Here is a 27,746-nt window from a genome sequence, read left to right on the forward strand (position 1 = left end):
ATTCTTGCATAGTAGTTGTGTTCTGTTCAGGCATCATTGTCACAGCAAATTACCAGTTAGGTTAAATATTGAGCTGGTAGTTCTCAGAGCTTCAATTATTCCCCCACCTCCTCCTCCCCTCCCCATCACCTGCTATCCTGCACTTGTAACTTGATCTTCTGCCAAGTGGTAGCTTTTAAGTGAGGCTTAGAGAAGATACACTTTACAGCTGGAGCAATAAATCTGGCTTGGGGCAAGTGATAGGATGCTGAGAACATCTGAATGAGGGGCGCAATTTTTGCTTGGTGTGCGGGGGTGTGCTGGGTCATCTTATGGGCCTTCCAACTCCAGCTATAAAACTCCTAGGTCAGTCGGTATATCTAGCGTGGGTGTCTCTAACATGAAAACCCTACCATTGAGTTGCCACCAGAAATGCAAAGGAAATAGAAGACGCGGTCCTTTCTCTCTAAATTTTAATCCATGATGGGAAGGCCCATAAAATGGAGGCACACTTTTTTATAAACAAGCAAAATAACACAGAGCAGACTTGAGTCTACGGTGGTGGAGAGGAGAAGAGAGTCTGGTAGAGGCGAGCTGTCATTGTAAAGGTGAGGACACCGGACTGGCAGGGAGAAGAGAGGTACATTTCCAGGTAAAGGACTGGCAGTCTACAGAGCCAGGGGAGTAGGGGAAGGTGAACCTGGCACAGGTGAGATACTAATGAAATGAGTTTGGTTCGAGTGGCCGACTTCTGTAGAGAAATAATAAACGAAACTGCTGAACATCAAAGTGCACCTTGATTTTCTTGGAGCTTAAGGCGTAAGCCCTGTGGAATGCAGGTCTCAGCGAGTGTCCTTTGTCTTTAATTGACCTTCCCGTTGCTTCTAGAGCTGGGGTTCTGGCGAGCCAGGTCCAGGGAAGGATTGCTCCAGTGCAGCCTGCTCTGCTTAGCCAACTAAAGAGCTGAGGAAATCCTGCAGGGGATGTTATTGGAGTGTTGTACACTCAATTCCTCACAAGCTTCATGCTGGGCTGCTCATTTTCTCTGGACAAAGATAGACTGGCTCCCTCTCTTGTTGATGGAATGAAAATTCTCTCTTGCATTGTGGCTCATGTGATAACTTTGGTGGCGGTGGTGTGGGGATAATGAAAAGTCTCTTAATGGCTCTAGTTAAACCCGGTAATATCACTCTATCAACCTTCAGCCGGCTGTGGGAATCTAACCCAGATTCGTATTCCTAAATGTCTAAAATCTGCCACTGGCATCTTCAAAGTGCTAACAGGGAGCTGGCCGTCACTCATCTGTTTCCTGGAGCATATGTATAAGCCAGCGCTCATTTCTTGACTTTAGAATTGTGCCTCTTCCAATTCCAGCTCCCCGGCCCAAGGTCAGTCTCCTTGGATAAACTTGGGAAGTCGAAGTTATTTCGGCTACAGCACCCGCCCTTGGCAGTCTCTTAGCTGCCGGCATGCTGGTTTTAATGCCCCCAGTCAATGGAAGAGAGCTCATTTGATTCTGGAAAATGGGTAAATGAATTTGCTTCAGGATCTGCCCGGGTCTAATTAATCCAGTGTGTAAGCAGGGCTTGCTCTGGGTCCGAGGCGTGTGCGCAAGTGTATGGCGTGTGTGTGCACGTGCGCGTGACATGTGAACGCGAATGCCCTCGGCTACAACGAGACAGGTTCCGCAGTGGCTGCTGTTCGTTCACGTTGGCCCACTTCACTCCTGCTTGCAGCACAGTTGGTGCATGTGGCCACCTTACAACCCACTTGCCTTCCTGGAGACGTCCTCCTGTTCACCCCCAGATGGAGAAGTAGCCAGGTCCAATGTCAAGGCAACTTTTTGGTGCCAGTTAGGAAGCGGAGGCCACATGCCGAGGTGGAGGAAGGGGAAATGGAGAAAAGGCCTAGGTGGGGCAGAGGTCATTTTAACCTAAATTCAATAATGGGAATGACAATTAGGAACAGCAAGGAGGGCAGTGATTGGGCAGCCGGAACTCCAAGACCATGACGAAGGGCTCTCCCGGGAAGGGGCTCAGCCTCCCCTCCTGGAAGTCCAGGCAGGGGTCCCTCCACCCACCAGGGGCGGGAGGCAGGGCCTGAGGCTGCCGGATTTAGCCTGGAAGTTAAAATCGCTGGAGCAGTTTATAGAAACAGCGGAGTGAGCTGTGGCGCACAATCAGTCCGCAGGCTCCACAGACGACAGCATAAATGTTTCAAATGTGCTCAGGGTAATTAGTTTTGAATTACCATGTGCATATTTTAGACATTTAAATGATCATCCCAGGTTTTCGAAAACAGTGTCACGTGAATTCGCGTGGCTCCCCCCCCTCCCCCGCGTCCCCTCCCCGGGGAAGGCAGCCAGGCTGCCCGGGCCGGAGCAGGCGGGCGGGGGGGCGGCTGCGCTCTAAGCGCCCCAAGCCCCCCCCCCCCCGCCCCCCAGATCGCTTAACCGGGTTTGGGCCGCAGCCCGGGGTCGCGGCTCCGCCCGCTCGCCCGGGACTCTCCTCCCTCCGAGCCTACGTTGTCTGTGCCAGTTTTTCAAAAACGATTCGTTCAGCTTTTAAGTTTTCCATTGAGCATGAAAAGGCAATTCCATCTGGGTTGAGGCTTTGTGTTTTGGTTGTTGGGTTTGTGGTCGTTGTTGTTTTTTTCCCCCGTCTTCATTTTATTTTATGAAGACCCGGACAGCGGGCCGACTTGAAAGATGGTAAGAACCACATGTGATATTTTAAGCCTGCGACCATGTCCACCAGTCCATTCAGAGCAAATTGCCTCCCAGCAACTTCGGTGTCCCCCATGTTTGGCCCAGAACGTCAAGAGCAGTTTCTAAAATGCCTAAATCAGTACAGAGTAGCAAAGGGCCAGGTTTTCACGCCACAGCCTGGAGCCTCCCTCCTCCTGCAGGCATTGTTAGAGGGGGCTCCTCCGCATGGTACAGAGGTTCCCTCGAGGCCCTTTGGGCCCTGGGAGGAGAGGTTGAAGTCCGCCCTCCTAACTTCATGGACCTGAATGTAGGGCAGTGGCTCCGGAGCGCCGCCTTGCATCCTTTACTCCCTGTGCAACGTTGTTTCTCCAGCAGGGGGAGCTGAGAGAATAGAAACTATGAGCCAGTGCCTAGGACCTCTGAGTGGGAGCTATCTCTGCTGAGATCCTGATTGAATGAAAATTGTTCATTATGCAAACTGTCTGGTTCAACACACAGAGGCAGCCCCCAGGCAGAAACCCCAAGTAGTTGCTTTTTCTCTCCCCAGATTAAAACATATGAATTGCTTTGATGTAATCTTATAACAAAGCCTAATAGAAATTTTATTTCTTCTGAAGTTGCCTGTCATTTCTTGTTGCCCCCCTTCTTCTGTCCTATTAATACCCTTATAGTCAGAAATCTGCGGCTGAGTTTAGACTGTTTGAGGATGAGAGCAGTATGCTTTTCTTGGTATGGCCCAGGTTATTTAAATACGTTTACTACACCACTTGCAATATGTTTAATCTCTTGGTCCCCCCCCAACACACACAGTACTATTTATCATTTTAATGGAATGCTACAGAATATCACATTATGCAATGTGTTTAAATTGATAAATTGTATTAGAAAAATATTGGATAGGATGTTTTAATGGTAAGTGGGTTTTTGTAGAAATATTTTCTCATTAGCAGATCAGCTGCTTGCAGGGTCGAAATTGTAAGGATTTGGGAATAAGCTATATTTATGACCTATTTGACTAATTAAAATTAAAGCATAATTTTAGCATGAAGTTCCTGCAAGACTTTGCAGAGAGGGTGGAGGAAGAAACTTGCCCAAATCCAGTTACTTTTAAATGTCAGTTGCCATAACAACTTCACATGAGCCATATTTTTACTTGAAAATTCCTTTTAGGATTCAGTTGCTATAATAATTTGCCTCAGCTCTTTTTAGGAGGCATATTTTCCTATTTTCCTTTTGTGATCATTTCAAGGCTTTCATTACTGGAACAAAAATGACCATGTAAAACTCAACTCTTCATTTTTCCATGTATCTGAGCAGAGTGGCCCCCCAAAATAGAAGTGTGGGCTACAGCGAGTTCTTCTACAGGAAAGGCTCTCCTAGGCCACCAGGTAAAGGGGCCCAGTGCTTAGGGTTCCTTTGCTGCAGGAGTCAGTGCCCTTCCTGGTGGAAATCATTAAGTCAACAGCATTTTTTAAGTGTGACTATTTACCTTTCCTGGGTCCTGGGGATTTGCATGAGGCAAAGACCAGTCTGACCCTCTCAAGAAGGTATGGGTCCACTCATATATTCTGAAGGCCTGTTGGCTGCTGTCAGCTTGTTCAGTGAAAACACTGGCATCTGATGACTAAGTGAGGCAATCCCTAAAGTATTTACTTAGAGGCAAAGTGGTAGCAGAGTAAAGTTCAGTGGCCTTTCTTTCGCTGTTCAGCTGTTAACCTTAATTCATTAGACAATATGACATCAGAAAAGCACCTGCATCTAAGATCTCTTCTGGCCACAGACACACTGGAGGGGACTCATTGCTGCCAGCCTTCGAGATCTCTCATGGTTGAGGGCAACCTCATAGTCCCAAGGGAAAGGTCTTACAAGTGGGCAGAACACTGGATTTCAAAAGACTTACAGTGCCATCTCCTTGAAGGAGCTTGCCACTCATTTTCCTTATCCCTGGTGGATGCTGCAATCAGGTCTGTGACTTGACCCTGCCCTAGCTTCTGTGACCACTGCTTCTCTTCCTGGGTCTTGCCTTGGATCTTCTTTTCTCTCTCATCTCCTCCCACCCCAACTCTTCAGTGGGATCCCAAACTGTCATATCTTTTCTGGGACTCTGAAGCTTGCAAGGGGACCATGCAACTCCTGTAAAGAGGATAGTAGAGAAAGAGGTGCCCTGGTTACCAGCCTGCCTTCCTCTGGGGTTCCCTGCCCCAGGCAGACTCCTGGTGTCCCCTACCTTTGCAGTGAGGGTAATATCTACCCCCAACTCCGCCTCATAGGGCAGAGTGACAATCAAATGCAATGGTCTGTGGGAAAGTGAAAGCATAAAACATTCCATAAAGGTATAATAATAATTAAGATTTTATTTATTTATTCATGAGAGACAGAGAGAGAGAGAGAGGCAGAGACACAGGCAGAGGGAGAAGCAGGTTCCACACAGGGAGCCCGACGTGGGACTCGATCCAGGGACCCCAGGATCACGCCCTGGGCTGAAGGTGGCACTAAACTGCCGAGCCACCCAGGCTGCCTGGTACAATAATATTTATTATTATATTTTCTCTTCTGTGTGACCCAGTCTTTGGAGTTATGGAGCTCATACTCTAGAAAAGTCAGCTGGGCTGGCAATATAAGCTGCTCTTTTCAAACCTCTGCAAGATACTTTGGTGAAGTTTTGCATCTGTTTGGGGATGTTCAACATTTTGATTGTTCTGTACACGTCCGCTAAAATGTAATACTTGACATTTCTCGAGCACCAGTTGTGCTTTAAAAAAAAAAAAAAAAAGGCTGCTTTTTTTTTTCTATGTTCAGGTAAATTGAAATAAAACATTCTTGCTTGGTTTAGATGGGAAACTGGAGTTTCTGCTTCATCCTAACCCTCCTTGGAGGACTTTCATCCTTTCCTCCATCTTCCAGCCCCCAGGCAGAGGAAGTGGACTGTTCCTTCATGCTGGAGGGCAAGCAGTAGGCAGGTGGTGGGGAGGGCTCTGTGGTCAGACAGATCTGGGTTCAAACCCCACATCTTCTCCTTACCTGACCTCAGAACTCATTCCTTGCATACAAAGCACAGTTGATAATAATGCATGCCTTTCAGGCCTGTCATGAGGATTAGAAATAATATACATAAAGCACCTAACAGACAGTGGTTTAAATTCAAATTCTGCAGTGCTGGTTGCTACCCATGCTTGTGGAAGCACTGAAATTCCTCTGGTCCATCTGGCCCAGCTGCCAATGACCTGTGACCTCTAGGTAGATATTTTCATCCCCTCAACTGATTAGAATGAAGCAGCTTCCAAGAGCCCGGTGGTGACCTTCATCTCTAGAGTTCCTGAAGGCAAATCTGGGACAGTGGGTGTGGATGGCATTATAGGTAGGTCAGTTTTGACTCAACTGAAGGAAACGTTTTCTAATTATTAGAGCCGACCAATGGCATAATAGGTCATTTTAGAATATAATGAGCTTCCACTTCTTTTCAATTAAAAGGCTGGTAAACATTTGCAAAGCCCCTGTAGGAGAGGAGCCCTGTGCTTGGCCCTTGCAACACAGAGCTTCAGGTGAGGACAGTTGGTGAACAGGTGCATCCTGGCTACAGTGTTTGGTCCAACACTTTCCTTCTGGTTCCCTGGGATGCCTTGTGGACAAGATGCTCTGCTGTGGCCTGCCATCTTAGAAGCTGCCTCAGAGACAAGGTTTTCAGGGCTGAGTGGCACTCTGAGATGGGGAAATGGTTTTGAGAAGAGAGGCCTGAAAAAAAAAAGAAAAAAAAAAAGTATCCTGTTTTGAGGAAAGGCTCAGACTCCCAGTGGCTTTGTTACAGAAGCATAATCACAGGGGCAGGCATTGGGTCCAGTAGGAGATGGACTAGTCCTAAAGAGGACTCTGTCCCAGGAGCAGTTGTCTAGATGGCTTTGCCTGTCATAGTGGGTCAAATGGCAGCTCCCCAAAAGACATGTCTAAAGGAACCTGTGAATAAAGGAACCTGTGAACCTTATTGGAAAAAGGGTCTTTGCAGATGTAATGTGTTAAGGGTCTCTAGGTGAGATGGTCCTGAATGCGAGTGGACCTGAAATCCAGTGACAAGTGTCCTTAGAAGAGGAGACAAGACACACAGAGGAGGTGATGTGAAGACAGAGACTGGAGCTATGCCTCTACAAGCCAAGGAACGCCGAGGATTGCCAAGAGCCACCAGAAACTGAGAGGCGTGGAACTGACACGCCCTCTGAGCCTCCAGAAGGAAACGAAGCTATTGACACCTTGATTTCAGACTCCTGACCTCCAGGCTGGACAGAATAAATTGCTGTTGTTTTTACCCAAGCAAGTTTGTGCTTGTGTGTTCGGCAGCCTTAGGAAACTTGTACAGCGATTGCTCTGCCATCTTGAGTTCTCTCCCGCCCTTTCAGCTGGGACTGTGAGGAGAGCCATGGGGTCACTCATTTCCATTGCATTCTGTGACCAACTGTGATCCCTCTTTGCCGGGGCTGTGCTGTTAGGCTCCTTAGCTCAGTACCACCCCTTCTCTCCCCCCAAATGTCTCCTGGCATCTGCTTTCTTCCACAGTCAGGTACAATGCTGTTGTATTCTTAATGGCTGGGGTTTTATTGCTTAATGATGTCTGAGCCACAGCATGAAGGAACACGGGGCCATTAGCACAAGGCCTATGCCCCATGCAAAAAAGGCACATTGCCAACCGGAAGAACATTTTTTGAAAAATCACCTAAAATTAAAATTAAAAAAAAAAAGGAGCACTGAGCATGCCATAAACAGCTCTCAGCTGCAGTCTGCCAGCCATAAATGTAATCTGTTCTGACCTGTACACAGCTGTTTCCCCCTCTTTTTCTTCAGCATCTTATTCTGAACTGGCAGCAGCCAAGTGCCCATTGTCATTGGCAGTGAGTTTTCATGTTGAAAGACACTTTAATGAGAAGAGTTGGCACCACATCCTGCACCTTGGTGGGTATTGTTCCCTCAGCAAAGTTTTTAGCTAACGAGTTTGGGATTTTTGATCTCCAAAGCACTAGGGAGATAGGCTGGAAAGCCTGGCAGTGACATTCTTTTGGAGATGAGCATGAGAGCCAGTGCGTTTTCCAGGAGCCGCAGATCTGCCAGCAAGGGGTCTGGAGGCTGACCCCGCAGGAGGGGTGGGAATGCTGGGCTCCTCCAGCCCACCCACAGCAAGCCCCCACCCTGGCTCCTGCCTTCTCCCAGAGAGAATACCAGAACTGCTGGGTATGCTTCTCTGAGCTAGGATGGCCCATCCTGCTTTTCTAAAAGACACGTTTCTTCTATGTGCAGCCCAGGATTAGCATGGAAATAGAGACATCATTCTTTAGGGGACCTCTGGTGACATCTCCTTCACATATCAGTATTGGGGAATCAGTCCCTGGGCTGTGCTCTGAGGAGAGAAGATACATTTATCCTGTCTCCTGGCAGGTGGTACCCAAGGAGCTCTCGCCTTGGACCCTGTCGCTACAGAATGTCAAACATTCTGGTCCTTGTGGATTCTCCCAGCCAGGCCCGGATGTCTGAGGAGTAGTGGCCTTTCTAATTCTCAGAACAAATATAAACCTTTCAAACCTTTTGCTCTTCTTCTTTTTCCCTTCCTTTTAATATTCTTTTCTGCCTGTGTGAAAGCACCAAGCACTCAATGCTGCTAAAAATGAAGGGAGCTGTCAAAAGTCAGAAGGGGAGGCAAAAATCAAAGTCACCCCCAGCGGCAACAGCTGAAAGGCGCGCCATGACCCGTCCCCACTCCTCAGCGGGACAGAGTACCTGCCGCAGTGGGGCTGCCGCCAGTCTGCGGCCCTGTGCGGTGGTGAGGGGCATGGGCACCAGGGCACTCTCCAAATGATGCAGCATTTAAACCGCTTTCATGCACGCATCTCTGCTTTGCTTCTTAATCATCAGCAGTGTTTGACTTCCAAGGAAGACTCTCTTGCCCATGGAACCCATTCCTCCCTCCTCCCGTGCACCTGCTGTGGCCTCACGCAGACAGTAGGGTGGCACATGTTGTGGCAGCGGAGTGTGATCTGGCGGGCAAGGGTGGTGATCCCCAGAATGGGAGAGATGCTGGGAGAGAGGAGGTCTTTTCCCCCTGGACGCGACACGTGTGATGGAGTTGTCGGCGGGTGGCAGAGGGAAGGGCTCTGGAGAGAGAGGCAGGAAGCTGCAGCACGAAGTGTAAATATGATGATTGTTGTCTCTTTTGCGGGAAGTAAATAAATCAGCTCCATGTAGATTCCAGAGGTGGCTGCTGATGCTGTGTATTTACACAGCATCCCAAGCCTGGCCCCTTCCAAGCGCTTCAGACGGTGATTCATGACGCGGGCCGGCGCCCACGGAGGGCGGAGGGGGCAGAGTTATTATCCTTCCTCTGAAGCGAGGGGCCGAGAGGCTAAGAGGCGGTGCGCTGGGAGTGGAAGACTCTAGTCCCAGCAGCGCGTCGCGTGTCTCCGCCACTAGATCATGCTCCACTTAGAAGCAAGTAATTGTCAGGTAACCTATTTTTCGGGGGCTAATTTCAGCATATGAGGACTTTGTCTCCTCCGTATACTTCTTTGCCTGAAAAATGTATGAGTTTATGGAGCAGGAGAGGACAACGGTAACCATGCGCCAAAGCTTGTCTGGGAAACCGAGGGTTTGAGCCAGCGGCAGGAGGATCTGACCCGGCCCCGCCCGGCCCCCAGCCCCGCCTAAATGGACTCCCTTCAGCACACGGATGAGCACTTGGAAGGGGGAAATGGGTTGTGTATGGGGAATCGTGAGGCTTATAGCCTGAGGGTTCATGAAAATGTAGATCTGAAATTATTTTCTCATTAGGGATATGTTGCCCAAGTGTCACGAGGGGAAGGGAGACAGAAGAAGTAGCCAGATGCTTCGGCCCTGGGTTCTGCTCAGTAGCCAGGTTGAGGCAGTGGGACAGCAGCTGGGGTTTGCAAATGGGTGGGAAGGGCAGGAGTTTTTGTCACCCCCGCCAGGAGCTCACCCTTGACTGTAGGATAGGGAAGTCAGGAAGCCAGGAAAGGATGAGATTCAGGCCCAGGAGGGGCAGCGCCTGGGAATAAAGCCTCTGCAATTCTGCTGCCCTGCACTGGGCTGTCCAGGACTCTGTCCCCAGCCCAGGAGCTCTCTGGGGCGCCTGAGAATGGGAGGTGAGAGTAGACAGTGGCTGGCGGAGCTCTGTCATGTGCGTTACCAAGGAGCAGCCGAACAGAGGAAACTGCCTGCCAGGTCCCCAAAGGCCAATTTCCTCCAGCACCAGCAAGAGTGCAGAGCCGGCACCAAGTCCCCCGCGTCAGGGTGACTGTGGCCCAGCGTCTGCAAACCAGCGCCTCTGGGCACCTGAAGGAAAACAGATCCGGGCATGCCTGCCTGGGCATCACTTCCACCCCTTGTGTGTCCAGGATGGGGAGAGGAAGCTCAAGCAAGCCCTGTCCCTGTTTACTTGGCCCAAAGCAGCAGAGCCCAGACGGATCCCAGCTATATCGGGCAGGCCCCGTGGGGATGTAATAATATGCGTTTAGCACGGGTACTTGCCACCGTTAGAGCTATCTGCCGTGTAACTGCTCCCCCCTTCCCACTCCTCCACTTCATTCTCTCCCTTCTCCCCCCCACCATCTTCTCTCTTTTTTTTCTCACTTGGCCTCTCTGCTGAATTCTGCATTGACATCAGCGCTTCCAAAAACAACAACAAAGGAAAGTAGGTCACTGAGAGTTCCAGGTCAGAGCTGCACCCTGGTGTCAGCTGAGTCAGGGGTACAGCCGTCTCACTGATGGAGGAGGGACGCCCCAAACTCTGTGCTGCTGCCTTGCAGATGGAGTTGGTTTGCCCTGTACCCTCAGGTGGAAGGGTAGGTGTGTGCACCAGTACTGTGTGTTTGCACACTGGCTCAGGGATGGGGCAAGGGGGAGGGGTGTTCCTGTACTAAGGGCAACACTCCTCACATTCACTCTGTCCTGGTCCAGTGTTGGGATTCAAGAGACCCGGGGTACACATACCTGGTCTTGTGAGTGGGAGGCCAGCGTGCAAAGACACACATGTATTCCACACATGTACGTGCACAGGCCTGACAGCTCTGCCTTCTCTGCCCTGCTCCTTGGGGTCTTCACACATAATATTTCCTCTGCTCTCTATGGTCATGGAACTCCCAGTTCTACTTGAAAGATTACCCAACACGCTAATTGGGACTCCTGCTATGATTAAAAAGAAATTTCAGATTAGAGCCACCACATCATAGAGCTCAGGAAGAAAACAGCTCTTTATAAACCCAGCAGGAGCAGACTTTAAGGTGTTTTTGTTTTTTCTAACTTTGAAGGAAACTGCTTCTTGCTATTGTTTTACCCACCAACAAGTCAAGTGCAAATAGCCATCAGGTATGGTCTGAACCATCAAGAGAGGGGCACTTGTGAAGAGATAAAATTGCCCCTGCCCCCCTTTAATACAACTGTAAGAAAGTTATCTCTATCAGCCTAGATCCTACCTCAATCAGCACCTCTGGTCTCCTGACTTAGGAGATGACTCCTTTCATTCTGGGTCAGCCTTTGCCCAGGATAAAGCTCTTATGAACAACTGAGGGTGAGGAGCACATTTCAATCAAACTCCCTAAAGTGATTAGCTCTGGAGGTCCCCAGAGGTGGCTGGGGGAATAGGGGGATTAAGCTGTGGTCAGGCAGGAACAGAGGGGAGGACTGGACTTCTGAATGATTTCACTTGTAGGGCTGAGCTCATCACACTGATACTTTTAGATCTCATTAGCTTGGGTGGGGGTACCTGTACCCCCACACTGTACCAGGCCCCCTGGGCATCTTGCCTTTTAAAGCACCACTTCTTGTTTCAAGTGGGAAAAAGTCCTCCCAAATCCTTTCTTGACCATTAGCCCCAGCTTCCAGCCCCCAGTTAAGATTTTAAAACTTTATTTTTTTTAAAGATGTATTTATTTTGAGAGAGAGAGAGAGAGAAAGAGAGAGAGCACACCAGCAGGGGAGGGGCAGAGGGACAAGAGACTCCCTGCTCAGCAGGGAGTCCCCCACGGGGCTCGTCGATCCCAGGTCCCCAAGATCATGACCTGAGCATAAATCAGAAGCTCAGCCAACTGAGCCACCCAGACATCCCAAGATTTTAAAACTTTAAAGTTGAACCCAAACCCTTTTAAAGTTCCTCCTTTAGGGGACCATTTGGCTTTATATAAATAAATGTCTCCTTAATATTGCCTCATTAAAAGACCCAAGAAAAGAACATCGATGTTTGCTGATGGAAAAGTATAACTGTCTTTAAGGGTAATTGGTTAATTATTGCAGATAATCGCAGACAATGGAGAGGCAGGTAATAAAGAGAAACTGGGGGTATCCCTGGGTGGCTTAGTGGTTTAGCGCCTGCCTTCGGCCCAGGGTGTGATCCTGGAGTCCCGGGATCGAGTCCCACGTCGGGCTCCCGGCATGGAGCTTGCTTCTCCCTCTGCCTGTGTCTCTACCTCTCTCTCTATGTCTATAATAAATAAATGAATAAATCTTTAAAAAAAAAAAGAGAGAAACGGTGCTGTTGAGGGGGTGGTGCTCTGGCACAGGTCAGCAGGCCCCGGGGCCTGAGTGGGGTAAGGCTAGGGCCAGAGGGTGTATGGCAAGGACTGCACTGCCCAACTCCTCCAAAACCACCACTGGCAGAAAGGATCCCCCAAAGCAGTGAAAGTGCAGAAAGAATCTGGGGGGCCTACCTGGGGTGGCCAGTGTTTATCTGGCCAACTGGAGACCTTAAGGAGCACAGGCTGCACCAGCACCGTTAGTCTTTTTAGGACACCCCTCCCTCTCCCAACCAAAAACAGGGACATAGTTTCAGAATAAAGGATTATATTTAGATTGCATAAATTTGGCTTAATGAAAAGCTTGCTACATTAATATTTCATTGCAAATCGGTAGAATAGCAATCCCAGGCTCCCCTGGTCTTAGAACTAGCGTTTGCAAACGGCCACTCCTGAGGGGTTAGCTTCTGACGAGGGCCACAGCTTTTTGGAATAATGAGGAAGCTGCTCCTGTCTTCTCACCGCCTTTCCCTTGTGTGAGAGAGTGGGGAAGTAGTATGGGCAAAGCCAAATGAGTTGAAAGGACAAACTGGTCAAGAAAGTGTATTTCCACCACAGCCTCTGTGGCTTTTCCTGCCCTGGTTGCCCTAACAGCCAGTGACGTCATCCCAAAGGCAACGCGCCACCTGTGGGAGAGTGTGGGAGCTGCAGAGACGTGGAGGGTTCCCTGAAGGTTTGCTTAGGGCACATCTGCACCCCAGGTCTGTGACCTTTCCAAGGGTCTGATGGGAAGCTCTCTCTAGAAACCCTCACATACTCAGAAGGACTTGCATCAAATTCCAAGAGGTTTATGGACACACTCCTCCCTCATCCCCCCAACCCTGGCGTGGACTCTGGTTAAGCACCCTGAATCTGGCTAAACATTTCTCATCTTTCATTTCTCAGTCCAATGATATATTGATAGTCAAACTTGTAATATTTCAATCAGAAATATCCAAGAAAAAAAAAAAAGAAATATCCAAGCAAAAATGTGACCATTCACATCTTTGTCTGTATCAGTAGCTTTATTTTTTCCTTATCAATGTTGTTTAAATATAAGAAAACTCTACCTAAATAGGTAAACATCATTAGCCAAAAATAAATTTAGACTGGGAAAGGCAAAATAACATGATGTTATGCAAGAAGTTACCATTGGGGAAAACTGAGTGAAGATATATGGAACATCCCCGTACTTTTTTTTTTTTTTTTGTGGGGTAGAATCATTTCCGAATAAAAATTTTTTAATTAAAAAAATTTTTTTAATTTTATTTATTTATTTATTAATGAGAGACAGAGAGAGAGAGAGGCAGTGACACAAGCACAGGAAGAAGCAGGATGTGGGACTGTATCCCAGGAATCCAGGATCATGCCCTGATCAGAAGGCAGATGCTCAACAGCTGAGTCACCCAGGAGTCCCATAAAAAGTTTTTTAAAAATGGAAAAAAGTAGGATGCCTGGGTGGCTCAGCAGCTGAGCAGCTGCCTTTGGCTCAGGTCATGATCCCAGGGTCCTGGGATGGAGTTCCCAATAGGGCTCCTGGCAGGGAGCCTTCTTCTCCCTCTGCCTGTGTCTCTGCCTCTCTCTGTGTCTCTCATGAATAAATAAATAAAATCTTCTTTTAAAAAATTGAAAAGAGTTGGGGTGCTTGGGTGGCTCAGTCGAGAGAACATGCCACTCTGGATTTCAGGGTCGTCAGTTCAAGTCTCCTGTTGGGTGCATAGCCTACTAAAAGAAAAAGAAAAAGAGTTCTACTAAGATAAATTGTAAAAAGTTATAATATAACCTAGGATAAATTAATGTGTGAACCAGTGGTTGTTCATTTTTAAACCAATTTACTATTAGCCAACTTAAAATTGGATACAATTTTTTTTTTTAATTTTTATTTATTCATTCATGAGAGACACACAGAGAGAGGCAGAGATAAGGCAGAAGGAGAAGTAGGCTCCTTGCAGGGAGCCCGATGTGGGACTCAATCCCAGGACTCCAGGATCATGCCCTGAGCCAAAGGCAGATGCTCAGCTGCTGAGCCAGCCAGGTGTCTCTGGATACAAAATTTAAAAATTCATGAAAAGGGCAGCCCTGGTGGCGCAGTGGCTTAGAGCCACCTACAGCCTGGGGTGTGATCCTGGAGACCCGGGATTGAGTCCCATGTCGGGCTCCCTGCATGGAGCCTGCTTCTCCCTCTGCCTGTGTCTCTGCCTCTCTCTGTGTGTGTCTATCATGAATAAATAGATAAAATCTTTTTTAAAAATTAAAAAAAATAAAAATTCATGAAAATATTCCAAATAAGTAAAGCAGACATATTTGACTGAAAATTACTATGTTGATTTTAAGTTAATTTTCCAAATGAACAAAAACAATGACAAGAAAACACAAATTCCCAGAACAGGCTTAAGGTTCAAAAAAAAAAACTCTGAATCGAGCCTGAAAATCAATGATCAAAAATGCTTGGAGCACAAAGAGTTGTCAAAAATGCAGTCACTTGAGGGAGATGGCCAGGAAGTTACCCGCTTTATGTTTATACATAGGAACCCCCATGTGGGATGATTGTCAGCGTCTAGTAGCCCTTAGCCCACTGTCTTCCTTTCTCATGGTGGGAAGAAATCTCCTCAAAGCACCTTCAGAGGGAAGGACTGTGGGGCCAGGTCTTCTTTCTCTGCTCTATTGGAGTCCACTGCACTTTATGTGGGGTCCTTTCAGAAACAGGGACCCAGCTGTAGCTGTCAAGAAGCTGTTGAGGGTGCCTGGCTGGCTCAGTCAGTGGAGCATGGGAATCTTGATCTCGGGGTTGTGAGTTCAAGCCTGATGCTGGGTGTCGAGATTACTTAAAAATAAAATTGAAAGGAAGAAAGAAGGAAAGAAAGAAAGAAGGGAAGGAAGGAAGGAAGGAAGGAAGGAAGGAAGGAAGGAAGGCAGGCAAGAGAACTGTTGAAACCACGCTGGCCATCATGGCAGTTTCCTGCACTGCCCCCTGCTCCTGGAAAAGAAGGCAGAGAGCAAGGGCTCTGCAAGCCGCTTTATACCCCAGGATGGTGACCCAATGACCTAGTTTGGAAAACTTTAAGGGGTCGGGAGCAGAGAACTGCTTGGAAAAAGTTCTGACTTCCTCTCTAGGGCTTTTGCAAATCCATTCTTTGAGCCTGAAGTTCCTGGGGGTGGAAAGCAAGTGGTGGTCCCCCAGGGTGATCCCACTCTTCACCATGGATACTGTGGGGTGGGGTCTTCCACTCAGGAGACGGCAGCACAGGGCTGAGCTGGGGAAGAGCCTCTGCCTTGGACTTGGAAGCACAGGTTTAAATAAGCAGGAGGCTCATTTCTACATCTATAAAATGGGGATTACAGTCAAATCTCCTCAGAGGTGACACTTCCCAGTTAGTTATGAGGCTGTGTCTCCCAAAGGGCTTAAACAAATCAGAAATACTAGCCAAGTCCCTGGACTTAGGATGGGGAGTGGACGAGGAGGAAACCTCTGCAAGAAGATAGAGTTGAGGCCCGGCCGGAGCCATGTCAGCAGCTGAAGTGGGTCCACTACTGAGGAAGGAGGGTCTCTGAGTGCAAAGGCCCAGAGGAGGCAGCTGCTGACCTGGCCCTGGGAAGGCTGCTGCAGGACAAGAGAGAGGAGCTAGTAACCCAGGGCTGGGCATGCGTCGCCTGTGAGGCCAGGAAGGCCATTCTGGGGACAGGCGGGGGCAGAGACAGGAAGGTCAACCGGACAGATCTGGGATTGGGGGGCAGCTTGGAGGCATGGAGTTCACAGCAGCTGTGCCTACAGCAATTTCTAGCAGAATGACAGTCCCCACCCATCTCCCCTTCAGGGGCATGGAGCCGAGAGCAAAGTGGGGCTCACCTGGGGTGGGTGTGAGCCCCTTCCCATGAACTCAGGTCACAGCTGACAGGGACACAGGTGAGGAGCCGAGCTTGCAGCAGCTTCTGAAAAGAGGGCTGGTGTGGAAATTCAGAAAAGCCTGTATCTTAGGCTTGCAAAGTGCCAGACGCTCTGTGGCACTTTAAATGCCACAGATAAAAAGTGAGAGACTCTCCAGGTGGCAGGCGAGAGGAGGGGTCAGGGACCTGGGGCTCCAGGTTTTATAAAGAATAAAAACACCTTGGAGACCCCTATGACCCTGAGTGTGGGGGGAGAATGTCAATGTGGCCTAGCTGGCCTGGAGCCTTGAGCTGAGACACATGCTGGACCGCACAGAATCTGGAGATTAAAGGCTAGCGGCCTCTTCAGAACCTCTGTGGTGTTGGGAGCAGGGCAAATCCTGTTAGGGTCAAGGCTCAGTGGGAAATGCGGAGGCTCAGGACTCTGCCCCTCATCATGCACCTGCCAGTGTCCCTGGTGGATGGTCATTAGCGTGTGGGGACAATAGGCTGGTCCTCTGCCCCTCTCCTGACCACCCCTCTTGGAATCAAATAAAAGGGCTGCTATCGGCTAGCAGGTAGGCCCCTTGTAGACGGGCACTCTTGTTCCATGGCATTCCAGGGTCTGGTGGGGCCTTGCACATGCTTGGTGATCAGATCCGTGGACAGCGTGAATATCCCATGCTCAGTTACATGAGGGACAGTGACAGGATGTGGTGGCTGAGTGATGTAATGTGTGCCTGCAGGTGCAAAATGCCCCTTTCCCTATTGCATCCTCCTGTCTGTCTGCCAGTCTGTCTGCTTCTTTGCTGGCCTCTGACTCTTTGGTGACCTGACAGCCCCCATAGGGCTCTGCTTCCTAGCTCTTGGTGACACTGCAGGTGCGCAACCTTTGGGGTCTCACTTGGACTTCACCTTTCCTTGCCCACTCAGTGCCCTCCTGGCCCCAGCCCTGCCGTTAGTCCCTTGTGGAGTCATCCTACAGGCCTCTCCTCATGAAGGAAGTCTTCCTTAGAGATCGTCCCTCACCTCTCTCTCTGGCTGGAGTGGTGAGCAGCCACCTGGATGCTCCGCATCTCGATTCCAGCCAGCTGCACCCGGAGGGCATCACCGTGTAAACTGTGACTGTTCCTGTACCTGGGCAGTGGAGGGCTCGTGACCAGGAACTGGCTGGTTGCCAGGGAGGCCTCCCCACTGCTTAGGCCCCCAAGCACTTGCATTTCCTTCTTCCTTAGAGTCTGCCTCCTGGGGAACTGGTACTTACGGAGATTGAAGAGTTCCATACCTCTCTCACCTGCTCTCTCTTTTCTGAGGCCCTGAGAGGGAGCAGCAGAAGCTGTGGCTGGCAGGGGCCCCCTGAGACGCCCAGGTGAAAGAGGAGGGGTGGCGTGGAGACTTAACCAATTTGGAAAGCACTGTGACCCAAGCACATTTTGCAGCAGTATGTCAGATTCGGCCTTTCAGGCATGCCATTAGTGTGCACGCTGCCACACAGAAATCAGCGTCGCAAAAGGCACAGCCTTCCCCACCCTGCCAGTGCTTAGGAACTAACGGCTCTAATGAGAAATGAGAGCTGAAAGGAGGGAGATGGGGGGGCAGGCACATCAGTGCAGGCTGGTGCTGAGTCTTGGAGGAGGCTGACCCACTTCTTTTGGAGGTAAGTGGCCTTGTGGACCAGCCCACTGAAATGCCATTTAAATTTGAATTGACCACTGCTCCCTGCATGGGGGGGGGGGCCCTCCTTTGTCTCCTCTCCCCTTGTCACTGTGGGAGGGAAGCCTGTCACTGGGGCACCGTTAGTAGTTACTCACTTTGCTTTTCCCTGGGGCATCCCTGGTCCCTTCACCTGGGGGATATTTCAAGCCACCCCCCCCCCCCCTGCCGAGTCCAGCGGCCCCCTTGAACAAGACAGGCAAGGGACAGTCTAAGGGAGAAGGTGTGGGTGGCCACTCCTTGCACTGAGCCTCCCTTTTTTTTCCTGCCTCTGATGGTGTGGTGAGTTCTTTAGCCAACAATAGATGTTTATATCTTTTTTTTTTTTTTGAGCTTGTATTTATTAACAGCCTGCAAAAGGGGAGACCGCGAGATTTATTCCAAAAGCGCAGTGAGTTAAAAGGGACAATTAGGGGAGCAGAGAGAGAGATGGAGCATGGAGCTGTAAAGTATATTTTAATGCACAATCAAAGGGTTCTTGAGATATTTTCCAAGTTGACAGAAGGGATAAGAAAATTGGCCCATTACACGATGATCGTGGGGAATTGGTGACACAGGGTGGAGTAAGGCTGACATACGAAACTCCTACTTGAGGACGGTGAATCCAGAGAGCCAGACTGGGAGAAGACGAGCCAGAACATGACCATGGCCCAGGTCAGCAGGCTCAACCACACGTGTTGGCCTGGCCCCCAGCGAAATGGGATACACAGCTCAGTCAATCAAGGAGTGTGCACAGGGAAAGGCTGGCACCTCTGGGTTGGTGTGGAGTAGGGCCCCGAGGAGCTGAGTCCCAGAGACAAGTGCTGGCCAGGGACTGGGCGGGGGTGTGGGGGGGGTGGGGGGACAGCCTGGGGAGTTGGTGAGACTATGAGGGAAGATTTGCTGCCGGCTCCAGGGAGCCCTCCCAGCAAATGCATTCTCCCTGACCCTGGGCCCTGCATCTTGTCCTCCAAGAAGCTTTCCTGACCCCCCCATCCCCCCCACCCAGGCTCTCTCAAACTTGCCAACAGGCCTTCTGGAACTGCATTTGCCATGGTGGCAGAGTGCTGGGTGATTAGTTAGGTGACAAGTAAACATTTGCTAAATGGGATTCTTGGCTCCCTGGTAATGAACAGCCCCTAGCAGGAGAGAAGAGGGGGAGATACTGTCTGGAGGGTTCTAGGGATTGCTGGTGGTCGGCCAAAGTGGGCACAGGTAGAGGTGGCCATGCCTGGAAGCAAAGGAGGGGCTGAGGGCTGAGCCCTGCATAGATGGTAAAGGAGGGAGCATGGGATACAAAACAGCTATGGGATACTTTCTGGGCTTGGAAGCAGCAGGTGTCTGGGAATGGGACTGTGGCCCAGGCAGATTTCCAGAGAGCACTCCAGCTTGCTGGCACGAGGGAAGAGGATCTGGCTGAGCCGAGGAGGCAAGTTAGGATGATGAAACCCACTGTTGAGGAACATTGGCAAGCATGCCACGAGTGAGGGACACGTGCTTGGAGAGATGCTGGGGGTGTCGGGTAGGGAAGAGGACCACAGAAGGGGCCAAACCTCCACTGCAGAATCAGAATTCAAGTCCCTGAGTAGGGTTCCCCCCAAACTTCCCCTTTCCAGGCTCACCTCCCACGCCTCCCCCGCACAGGGTTCCCAGTCCTCAGCTCACAGCTCTCTGCTGATACCCCAAGCCAGCATGGTGCTGCTGTAACCCTCCAGCCTTCTGCCTCAAATACTCCCCACACTCTGCTTTGGCTACCTCCTCATCTTGCTAGAGCCAATGGGTGTCACCTCCTTCTGGAAGTCCTCCTGGACCATCCTTACCCCAGCTGACTTTCTCATGGGCAGCACTAACATACATATTTCCATATTTCCATATCTAGGCCCTGCATTCCTTATAGGAGAGTCACATTTTGCCACTTTTATGTCCCCAGAGCCTGGGCCAATGGCTGGCACCTGTACGCTTTTGATCAGTACTTGTTGAATGAAGGATAAGGAGCCAACTGAGCTCTGAGGTCAAGGGAAGAGCCTCTGTGGAGAGCTGCTGAGCCGCCCAGCCCCTCCCACAGACCCTCTCCCCAAGAGAAGACAGCTGGGGGCAGGAAGTAAGGAGAGGAGATGGCTGTCTTCCAGGGAGCAGGGAAAGTGTTGAGTGAAAATGGCAGAGGGACTGGCCCCATCAGGAACAAAGGAAGGGTGGCCTCAGCCCCTGGGAGGAGGACAGGATTCCCAGGGGCAAGAACCCACATCTCCCAGCCCTGAACCACCAGGAGGGACCTGTGTCTGGTGAACAGAGAGGTCTAGCCGCTGGCTCAGTCAACTTGCTCTGGTGCTTTGGGCAATGGTGTCATCATACCCACGTAGCATGTGAGCTGCTGAGTGACAAGTGATGTCATCCACAATAGAGCTGCTTTCATTGCCTCTACCCCTTAGAGGAGAAAGCTGCTAAAAATACACCTGGCTGCCTGAGCCCCTCTGCCTTGCCTCTAATACCAGTTGGCAACCAGAGACTGTGCTACACTTGATAGACACAGATCATTTATAAAACATTAGCATTTCTCATACTGACATTTCACTTTCATATTACAGGACTTACTAAATCTTCTAAAAAATTTTAATTAAGTGCTTGGACTCTTGATTTTCCCACTGAGGACTTTGCTGTCTAAAGTTGGAAATGAGGGATCCCTGGGTGGCACAGCGGTTTAGCGCCTGCCTTTCGCCCAGGGCGCGATCCTGGAGACCCAGGATCGAATCCCACATCGGGCTCCTGGTGCATGGAGCCTGCTTCTCCCTCTGCCTGTGTCTCTGCCTCTCTCTCTCTGTTTGACTATCATAAATAAATAAACATTAAAAAAAAGTTGGAAATGAAATCAACAACAGAACATCTTCGGGTTCTAAGGGACAGCTGGGCCCTGGCACCAGCCCCTGGAGAGCACACTGCCCTCGGCGCACACCATTTAGCGCGTTTCAAGCCTTGTACCGAGGAGGATTTGTTCCATCACGCCTGAAAACACAGCCCTCCCTCTCTATCTGGAGAAGGGACTTCGTTCGTTCTCTGAAACAAGAGAGGCAGGTGTAGCCTCCAGACCCTATTTGCTGCCATCGGGGGTGCAGGGGGTCCTTGGCCTCCTGGAAACCCTCTCTGGGTCCCAGGAACTGGTAGCTCCTTTCCAGCCACTCCTGAGCCCTCGAAGATTCGACAGCTCTGCTGCTGCGGCTGAGGCTCTTGGGAACAGGCCAGGAAGGATCCAGGACCAGCCCACTCCAGGAAGAGCCACAGAGATTGGGCCGACCCAGCACAGCCAGAGTTGTGGGAAGTGAGTCATGTTCTATGAGGGTGAGGGAAGAACCATGGAGCAGAGTACGTGTTTGTGTGTGTGTGTGTGTGTGTGTGTGTGTGTGTTCGCACGCGCGTGCACACATGCATCCCAGTGAGTCAGTGTGCCCCTGCCCCATATGGCTCCTCCTGCCAACAAACGTGCTGTGCCCGGCCAGCCTCACCCACCCCCACAAAAGCCTGGGATCTGCCACCACTTCGGGAATGCAGGGTTAGGAAATGAGAAACAGAGTTCTTGTCCAAGAGAAATTTTTTTATTATTACTTTTCTTTCTTAATTGGATTCGGTGTTTCTTGCTCCTCACACACATCCTCTCTGGTGGGAAATTCAGGTTTGTGCAAAGCTCAGAGGAGATGGTGCCTGCTGGGGCACTGGCCAGCAGCATGGCCAACCTTGACCGGGGTCACTGTCCCCTATCTGGGCTTCCCTGCTCCATTTCCTGCATGTTCCCACTCCTGACCCCTGAGTGTGGCCCACCCCCTCTGCCTCTGCCTGTCCCTGGGCATCTGCAGAAGGGCCAGGCGGGATGGGGCCTTCGTAATGCAGAAGTGCCTGAGATGGTTCTCGAAATGCCCTCTTTGTCCCCCTTCTGCTAAGGCCACCTGATGCTTTCCCTCCTGCCGCCTACACAGGATCCTTGCTGGGATGGCCATCAAAGAGCCTCAAGGAAAAATTCAGCAGTTGAGCCATGCTGGAGGCCTGGGCTCATGCCCGGAGTCTCCCAGGCCTGTCCAGACCGTTGCTGGCAAAACGCTAGGCTGATGACACTGCCCAGCCTGTTGGGCTAACACTGTGGATGCTATCTGCCCGTCGACAAAAAAGACCCTAAGCCCCTCCTTTCCCTTCTCCATCCAGTCCGTCCCCAGGGCCTGGCTCCCTGATGTCCAATGAGCTGCTTCTGGCTTGTCACCTTGACGATAACACCTACAGTGAGGGTGACAGGGTGCTCTGGGGTGGCAGCCAGACTTGTGTTGCGTATAAAAACAAGGTGATGCTCTAAACATATAAGAAGATTGGTCCCCTGAAGTGATTCTTGCTGCCTCCCCTTCTTCTCCATGGCTCTTCCCACTCACCCTTTGCCCTAGGCCCTGGCAAGCCCAGGTTACACGGGGACTATTGTTGCCAAGTTGAGATTCTAGACAAAAATCCTCTCTTTTCTTGCTAGAAATCACCAATACAATCCTTAGTTCAACAGATAATAGTTTTCCGCATAGTTTATAAACATGAGAAGACATACAGTTTGGTAGGAGAGTGGGGCAGGAGACCTGTGCACTTGTGTGTATATATATGTAGAGAGTGTGTATATATATATAAGTGGACATAGTTATAAAACTGCACCTCCTGTGAGAAACTCACTGCACTTGATGCAGTTCTAAATTTCAGCCTCTGATGCTCTTTCCTTTGGTAATTGGTTCTTGGAGCCCAGCAGCTGGGCCTAGGTCAGGGTTGCCTGAGACATCAGGAATGAGAGGCGTTATCCCCAAGGAAGGGACTAAGGGTTGGATTCAGGGCAGGTTGACTATGTGGCCTCAGGCAAGAGCGAAAATGCCACCTGCCCCTGTGCTCCCAGATGGCTGGTCTACCCAGCCTCTTGGGTGAGCCTCGTCTGTTCTCTGAGTCCTGCTTCCTCCGGGAATGGTGGGGAGCCCTTCAGACCCCTCCAACGACCAGGATTCCACAGAGCCCAGCTCCTGCGGGGCACTGTCCCATTGTTGCTAATGAAGGCTTCCTTTTGCGTGCTTTAACCACCTTGCTGGATGGATGCTGTCCATGGGCGTTCAGCAGGGCCTGGCTGGGACAGCTGGGTTGTGATGTACTAATCCCTTCCCACTCAGAGCTGTACACTTTGGGTTTATAATCCACTGGGCAGGGCCCAGAGAGCAGCCGAAGGCTATACCAGCCTTTGCCTGAAACCCAGCAGATCCTCCACTTGTTAAAAAAAAGAAAAGAGATTCTGTTCCTTGGTGGATACGTGGCAGTGCTGGCTGCTGGCGCCCCAGGTCCTCAGCGGAGAGTGACCACCAGCCCCAGTATCCAGGCCAGGAGGGAGGCTCCCAGGGAACTGCCCGAGGAAGCCTGCTGCACCCCGCTGGGGGCACGGATGGGGGTCCTGCGGGCACACTTGCCCCTCCTCTTGGGCCGCATGGTGGGCATGATGTCAAAGCTGAACTTGTGCTGGTAGTCGGGTGCGTAGTCCTGCAACTCGGAGGCCTGCTTCCCGGTGCCCGCCTTGGACACCTGGTTGCGGTTCCTGTGGCTGGTGCAGTTCTTGCCCGGCTTCCTGTAGCCTGGGCGGGAGCCGGGCAGATGGCCGTGTGCGTGGCCCCTGTCCCTGGCAGGGCCGCGGGCCGGGTAGTGCTCCTTCCGGGCAGCCCTGTCGGTGGTGGTGAGCGTGTGAGACTTGATCTGGTGCGGGGATGCCGGCCCCGTGCAGTTCCGGAAGTCGTCGGCCCTCAGCAGCTTCAGGTCCTGGCCCTGGCGGGCGTCGGGGGACGCACAGGGGACGGCAGAGCTGGAGCCGCGGAATCTGCGCAGCCATTCCCACAGGGAGCGCGCCCGGCAGCCGCAGTCCCACGCGTTCCCGTTGAGGCGGAGGAACTCCAGGGCCCCCAGGGGCGCCAGACAGTCGCCCTGCAGCTCAGAGAGGCTGTTGTTGAAGAGAAAGAGAGTGGTCAGCCTGCGGAGGTCGTGGAAAGCCTTATGGTGCACCCACTGCAGCTGGTTCTCGTGCAGCAGCAGCCGGTCCAGGTTCACCAGTCCCCGGAACGTGTCCTGGCCCAAGCTCCACAGCTTGTTACCGTGGAGAAACAGGTGGCTGAGGTTGACCAGGTCCACAAAGATGTCGTCCTGGAGGTACTCGATGTGATTGTCCTGCAGGTAGAGGTACTGCAGGCTGTGCAGTCCGCTGAAGATGCCCGCCGGCAGGGCGCTGAGCCCACACTTATAGAGGTAGAGGGCGTGCAGCTTCACAAGGCCCTGGAAGGTCTCTGGCGCCAGCGTCCGCAGCTGCCGGTTGTCGCCCAGGTCCAGCTCCTCCAGGTGCACGAAGCCCTCGAAGGTGTTGGGGTCGATGAAGGTGATGTTGTTGGAGTAGATCCACAGGGTGACCATAGCGGGGCTGAAGTGGCCCTGCTGGAGGAGGGTGATGCGATTGTTCTGCAGGAAGATGCGCTCGCTGTCCTCCGGGATGCCCTCGGGGATGGCGGCGAAGTTGTGCGCCTGGCAGCTGACGGTCATGGGGGCCGGGTAGCACACGCAGTCCCGCGGGCAGCCGCCACCCAGGGGCAGCTCCCCCGCTAGCAGCAGCAGCAACAGTTCCACACAGCACCCTGGCGGGGAGAGAGAGCACAGCCAGGTCAGGGTGGGCCGGGGTTGGGGGGTGGGGTGGGGGGGTGGGGGGCGGGAGGCGGGGACGGACGGACGGACCGACTGACCGACCGACGGGAAGCGGGGCTGGTGGGCGCGCCCCCAGCCTTAGGCCAGGCTCTGTCCCGGGCTGTGCCTAACTCAGTGGTCTGGGATCGGAGGCCCCTGGGGGAGGCTCCTGCTGGGGGGAAGGCAGGGGTCAGGCCCAAGGCGCCCCCCCCGCCCCCCGAGTGAGATCGCACTCTGGCGCCCCACCCCTGCCGAGGGTTCTAGCCCCCGCCGCCCCCGCTACTGCGAGGAGAGCTCCGGCGCGCTCGGGGCGCCCGCAGGGTACCCTCAGCCCCGCCCCTAAATCCTAGCCCCGCCCCCTGGCTCTCTCACCCGAGCTGGATGGAGTGGGGGTCACAACCCAGGGCCGGGGCAGCCAGCTCTGGTTCCCGTCCCAGCTCTGTCACTTGCTCTCATAACAGCACACGATCACAGAGTGATTCAGACTCCGGGTCTAACAAAGTAAATATATGGAGGCCTGGAGAGTCTTTTTATTTATTCTAACAAAGCACGCATGCAAGGGACGCCTGGGTGGCTCAGTGGTTGGGCGTCAGTCTTCGGCTCAGGTCGTTATCCTGGGGTCCCCAGATGGAGTCCCGCATCGGGCTCCCCGCAGGGAGCCTGCTTTTCCCTTTGCCTGTATCTCTGCCTCTCTCTCTGTCTCTCATGAATGAATAAATAAAATCTTAAAAAAAAAAAAAAAAAAAGGGACGCCTGGGTGGCTCAGCGGTTAAGCGTCTCCCTCTGCCCTGCCTCCCTGCTTCTCCCTCTGCCCCTCTCTGCGTATCTCTCATGAATAAATAAATAAAATCTTTTTTTTTTTATTTTAAGAAAAACTCATGCAAGACACCAAAGTTCATCTCAAAAGATGTCTCATTATGGTGCCTCCTGTGACAGCTCACAGTGTGCCTCAGTTTCCTGGTTTCTAAATAGTACTAGTTGTCCCTTGCGGTGCTGTGAGGATGCGTGAAGGGGACACGCGTGTGTGGAGGACTGGGGGAGACACCGGGGCTGCCTGGCTTTGGGGCCCCCAAGGCGCCACCAGAGTGAGGTTGCCCCCCATTGGGTCCACCTTCTGGCCCCTCTCCTCTCCCCACCTCACTCCCAGGCTGTGTGCTCCCAGGCTGTGGTTGTAAACCAGGCCCTGCCTCTCGACTAGCCGACTGTCCAGAGCATTTCCTCCGTAGCTTCCCTCTAATTGGGCATTAATTAGGCATTCGTTAATGGATCCTTAAAATAATTTATTTTCGGATGTGTCCAGCCTGTGGTTGGATAATAGCCCCGTGCTCATTATCTGAGCAGCCTCATTAAGGAGGATCATCATTACCTGCCTTTTCCCAGGGTCGCAGCCGCCCCGGGCTGCCCGGCAGGCGCGCCGGAGAGTGAGGACAGGCTCCAGGCGGGTAGACTCCCACCCTGCAGGGCCAGGCAGCCATCTCCTCCCTGCCCAGGTTGGCCTCTTGCCCGTCCCTTCCAGCTTGGTCAGCCGGGCCTCTCCGGAGAGGCTGGGGCAGGAGGCAGCTCAGTGGATTCCTGCTGTCAGCTTGGCCCAAGCGCGTAGGAAGAACCAACACCCCCCACCACTCTGACCGGCCGGCTCCCAGCCTCCCAGCCTCCCCCCAACCCCAGGCCAGGCTCCCAGGCCTGCTGCCGCCCTAGCCTCCTGGCCAGTCTGGGGCAGGCCTAGCCACCACTGCCACCCTGTCATTCTTGGCAGAAACAGCATCGTAAATAAGTGACAGTTCCCAGCTGTTGGGAGTTATGGGCTCCCAGAGAGTGGCAGCTGCTTCCCGTCCCCCTGTAATCACCCGGCTTCCACCAAACGTTTCCAACATAAAAATCATCGCATATAATTTCGTTTTTGCATAATTGGGTTCAGTTGTGATTTCAGAGCAATTATGACCTCGGTGGCGGTGGCGGTGGCAATGCAGCTGTGAGGACCCTTTCTGGGAAGGGCCACACTTTATGTGGTTCCTGCAGTCTCAGTCACCACTACCACTGGACAGCCTGCAGGCTAAGCCCGAGGCTGGTGCCTCCTCACCCTCAGTTTCCCTCTCTGTAACACGGGTAGGAGATGATTGCTTTGCCAGTGTGCCCCATGTGGAGGCTGGGGTCTGACCTCCAGGCCCTCGCTGCCCACCTCAGTTTGGCAGGGGGTCCCAGCTGTGCAGGGGGAAGCAAGAGCATGAGGGGCCAGGAGCCTGGACCCCAAGCCCCAGCTGACTGTCAGGGAGCCTGCGAGATGCCTTGAGCCTCCAAGGCCTGGGTTAGGAGGAGGGAGAAACACATGCTGGCTTCCACAGAGACTGACACCCCCTTTCCTCTCAGCTGGCACCCCTTACCCCTACCCAGGCTGCTGTCTCCCAGGAACCTTGCCCCAGGGCAGCGCGCCCACCCTGCCACTCTGGGGGAGTCCAGGGTGCCCCTCCCAGCTCACAGGCATTCACAGCACTCACTGTGTTGAAGGGGACCAGGCCACGAGCCATGTTTGTGGGACACAGTGCCACAGCAGACCTGTGGGGGTGGTGCTGCAAAGAAAAAGGCTTTTCCCGCCCTTCAGTCTGGCAGCAGAGAGACACTGGCCATGGGGGCAGGGGTAAGCTGTGTCAGGCTCAGCACTAATACCACTCCATATTTGTGCAGCTTATGAAGTTTACAAGTGCTTCTGCTTGCGCTCTTCTGATCCTCGGCATTACTGTGTGGTGGTAGGGGGGGTTCTCCTGCCCCTTGGCCTGGATGGGGGCAGACAACCTTCTACCTGCTGTTGTGGCTATGTCTCTGTAAGGTCCTGGAGTTGGGCTTCTCTGAAGTGTCCCCAGAGAAGCTAGGGCCTCATAGAGAGCCATAACCTGTCCTTAGGTGTCCCAGGGAAGGTGGGGGATCAGGGAAACTAGGTGGAGATCCTAGTTTGGGTGAAAAAAACCAAATGTCCATAAATCTAGGCTGAGCAGCCAGCATATGAACACACTTCGGCAGGTGTGTGGGGTAAAGGTGGCCCCAGGGCAGGAGCCTCCTATGCACTTTCTATGAGAAGGGTCCAGAATGGATCCCTGGTTGGCTCAGCGGTTTGGAGCCTGCCTTCGGCGCAGGGCATGATCCTGAAGTCCTGGGATCGAGTCCCACATCGGGCTCCCTCTGTGGGGCTTGCTTCTCCCTCTGCCTGTGTCTCTGCCTCTCTCTCTGTCTCTTGTGAATAAATGAATAAAATCTTAAAAAAA

At 52.0% G+C, this 27,746-nt stretch overlaps 1 protein-coding gene across 2 annotated transcripts in view; it reads right to left on the minus strand.

The window, feature by feature from the left end:
* Positions 1-21,346: 21,346 nt before the first annotated feature.
* RTN4RL1 (reticulon 4 receptor like 1) overlaps positions 21,347-27,746 on the minus strand; it is a 71,664-nt gene continuing 65,264 nt past the window's right edge. For both annotated transcript variants that reach the window (XM_026016157.2, XM_072747952.1), the window contains exon 2: positions 21,347-24,443. In XM_026016157.2, the coding sequence (XP_025871942.1) occupies positions 23,119-24,443 (1,325 nt within the window). In that variant the 3' untranslated portion in view covers positions 21,347-23,118. The remainder of the gene's footprint in view (positions 24,444-27,746) is intronic.

The sequence above is a fragment of the Vulpes vulpes genome, chromosome 2 (genome assembly GCF_048418805.1).
Source record: "Vulpes vulpes isolate BD-2025 chromosome 2, VulVul3, whole genome shotgun sequence".
Taxonomy (NCBI): domain Eukaryota; kingdom Metazoa; phylum Chordata; class Mammalia; order Carnivora; family Canidae; genus Vulpes; species Vulpes vulpes.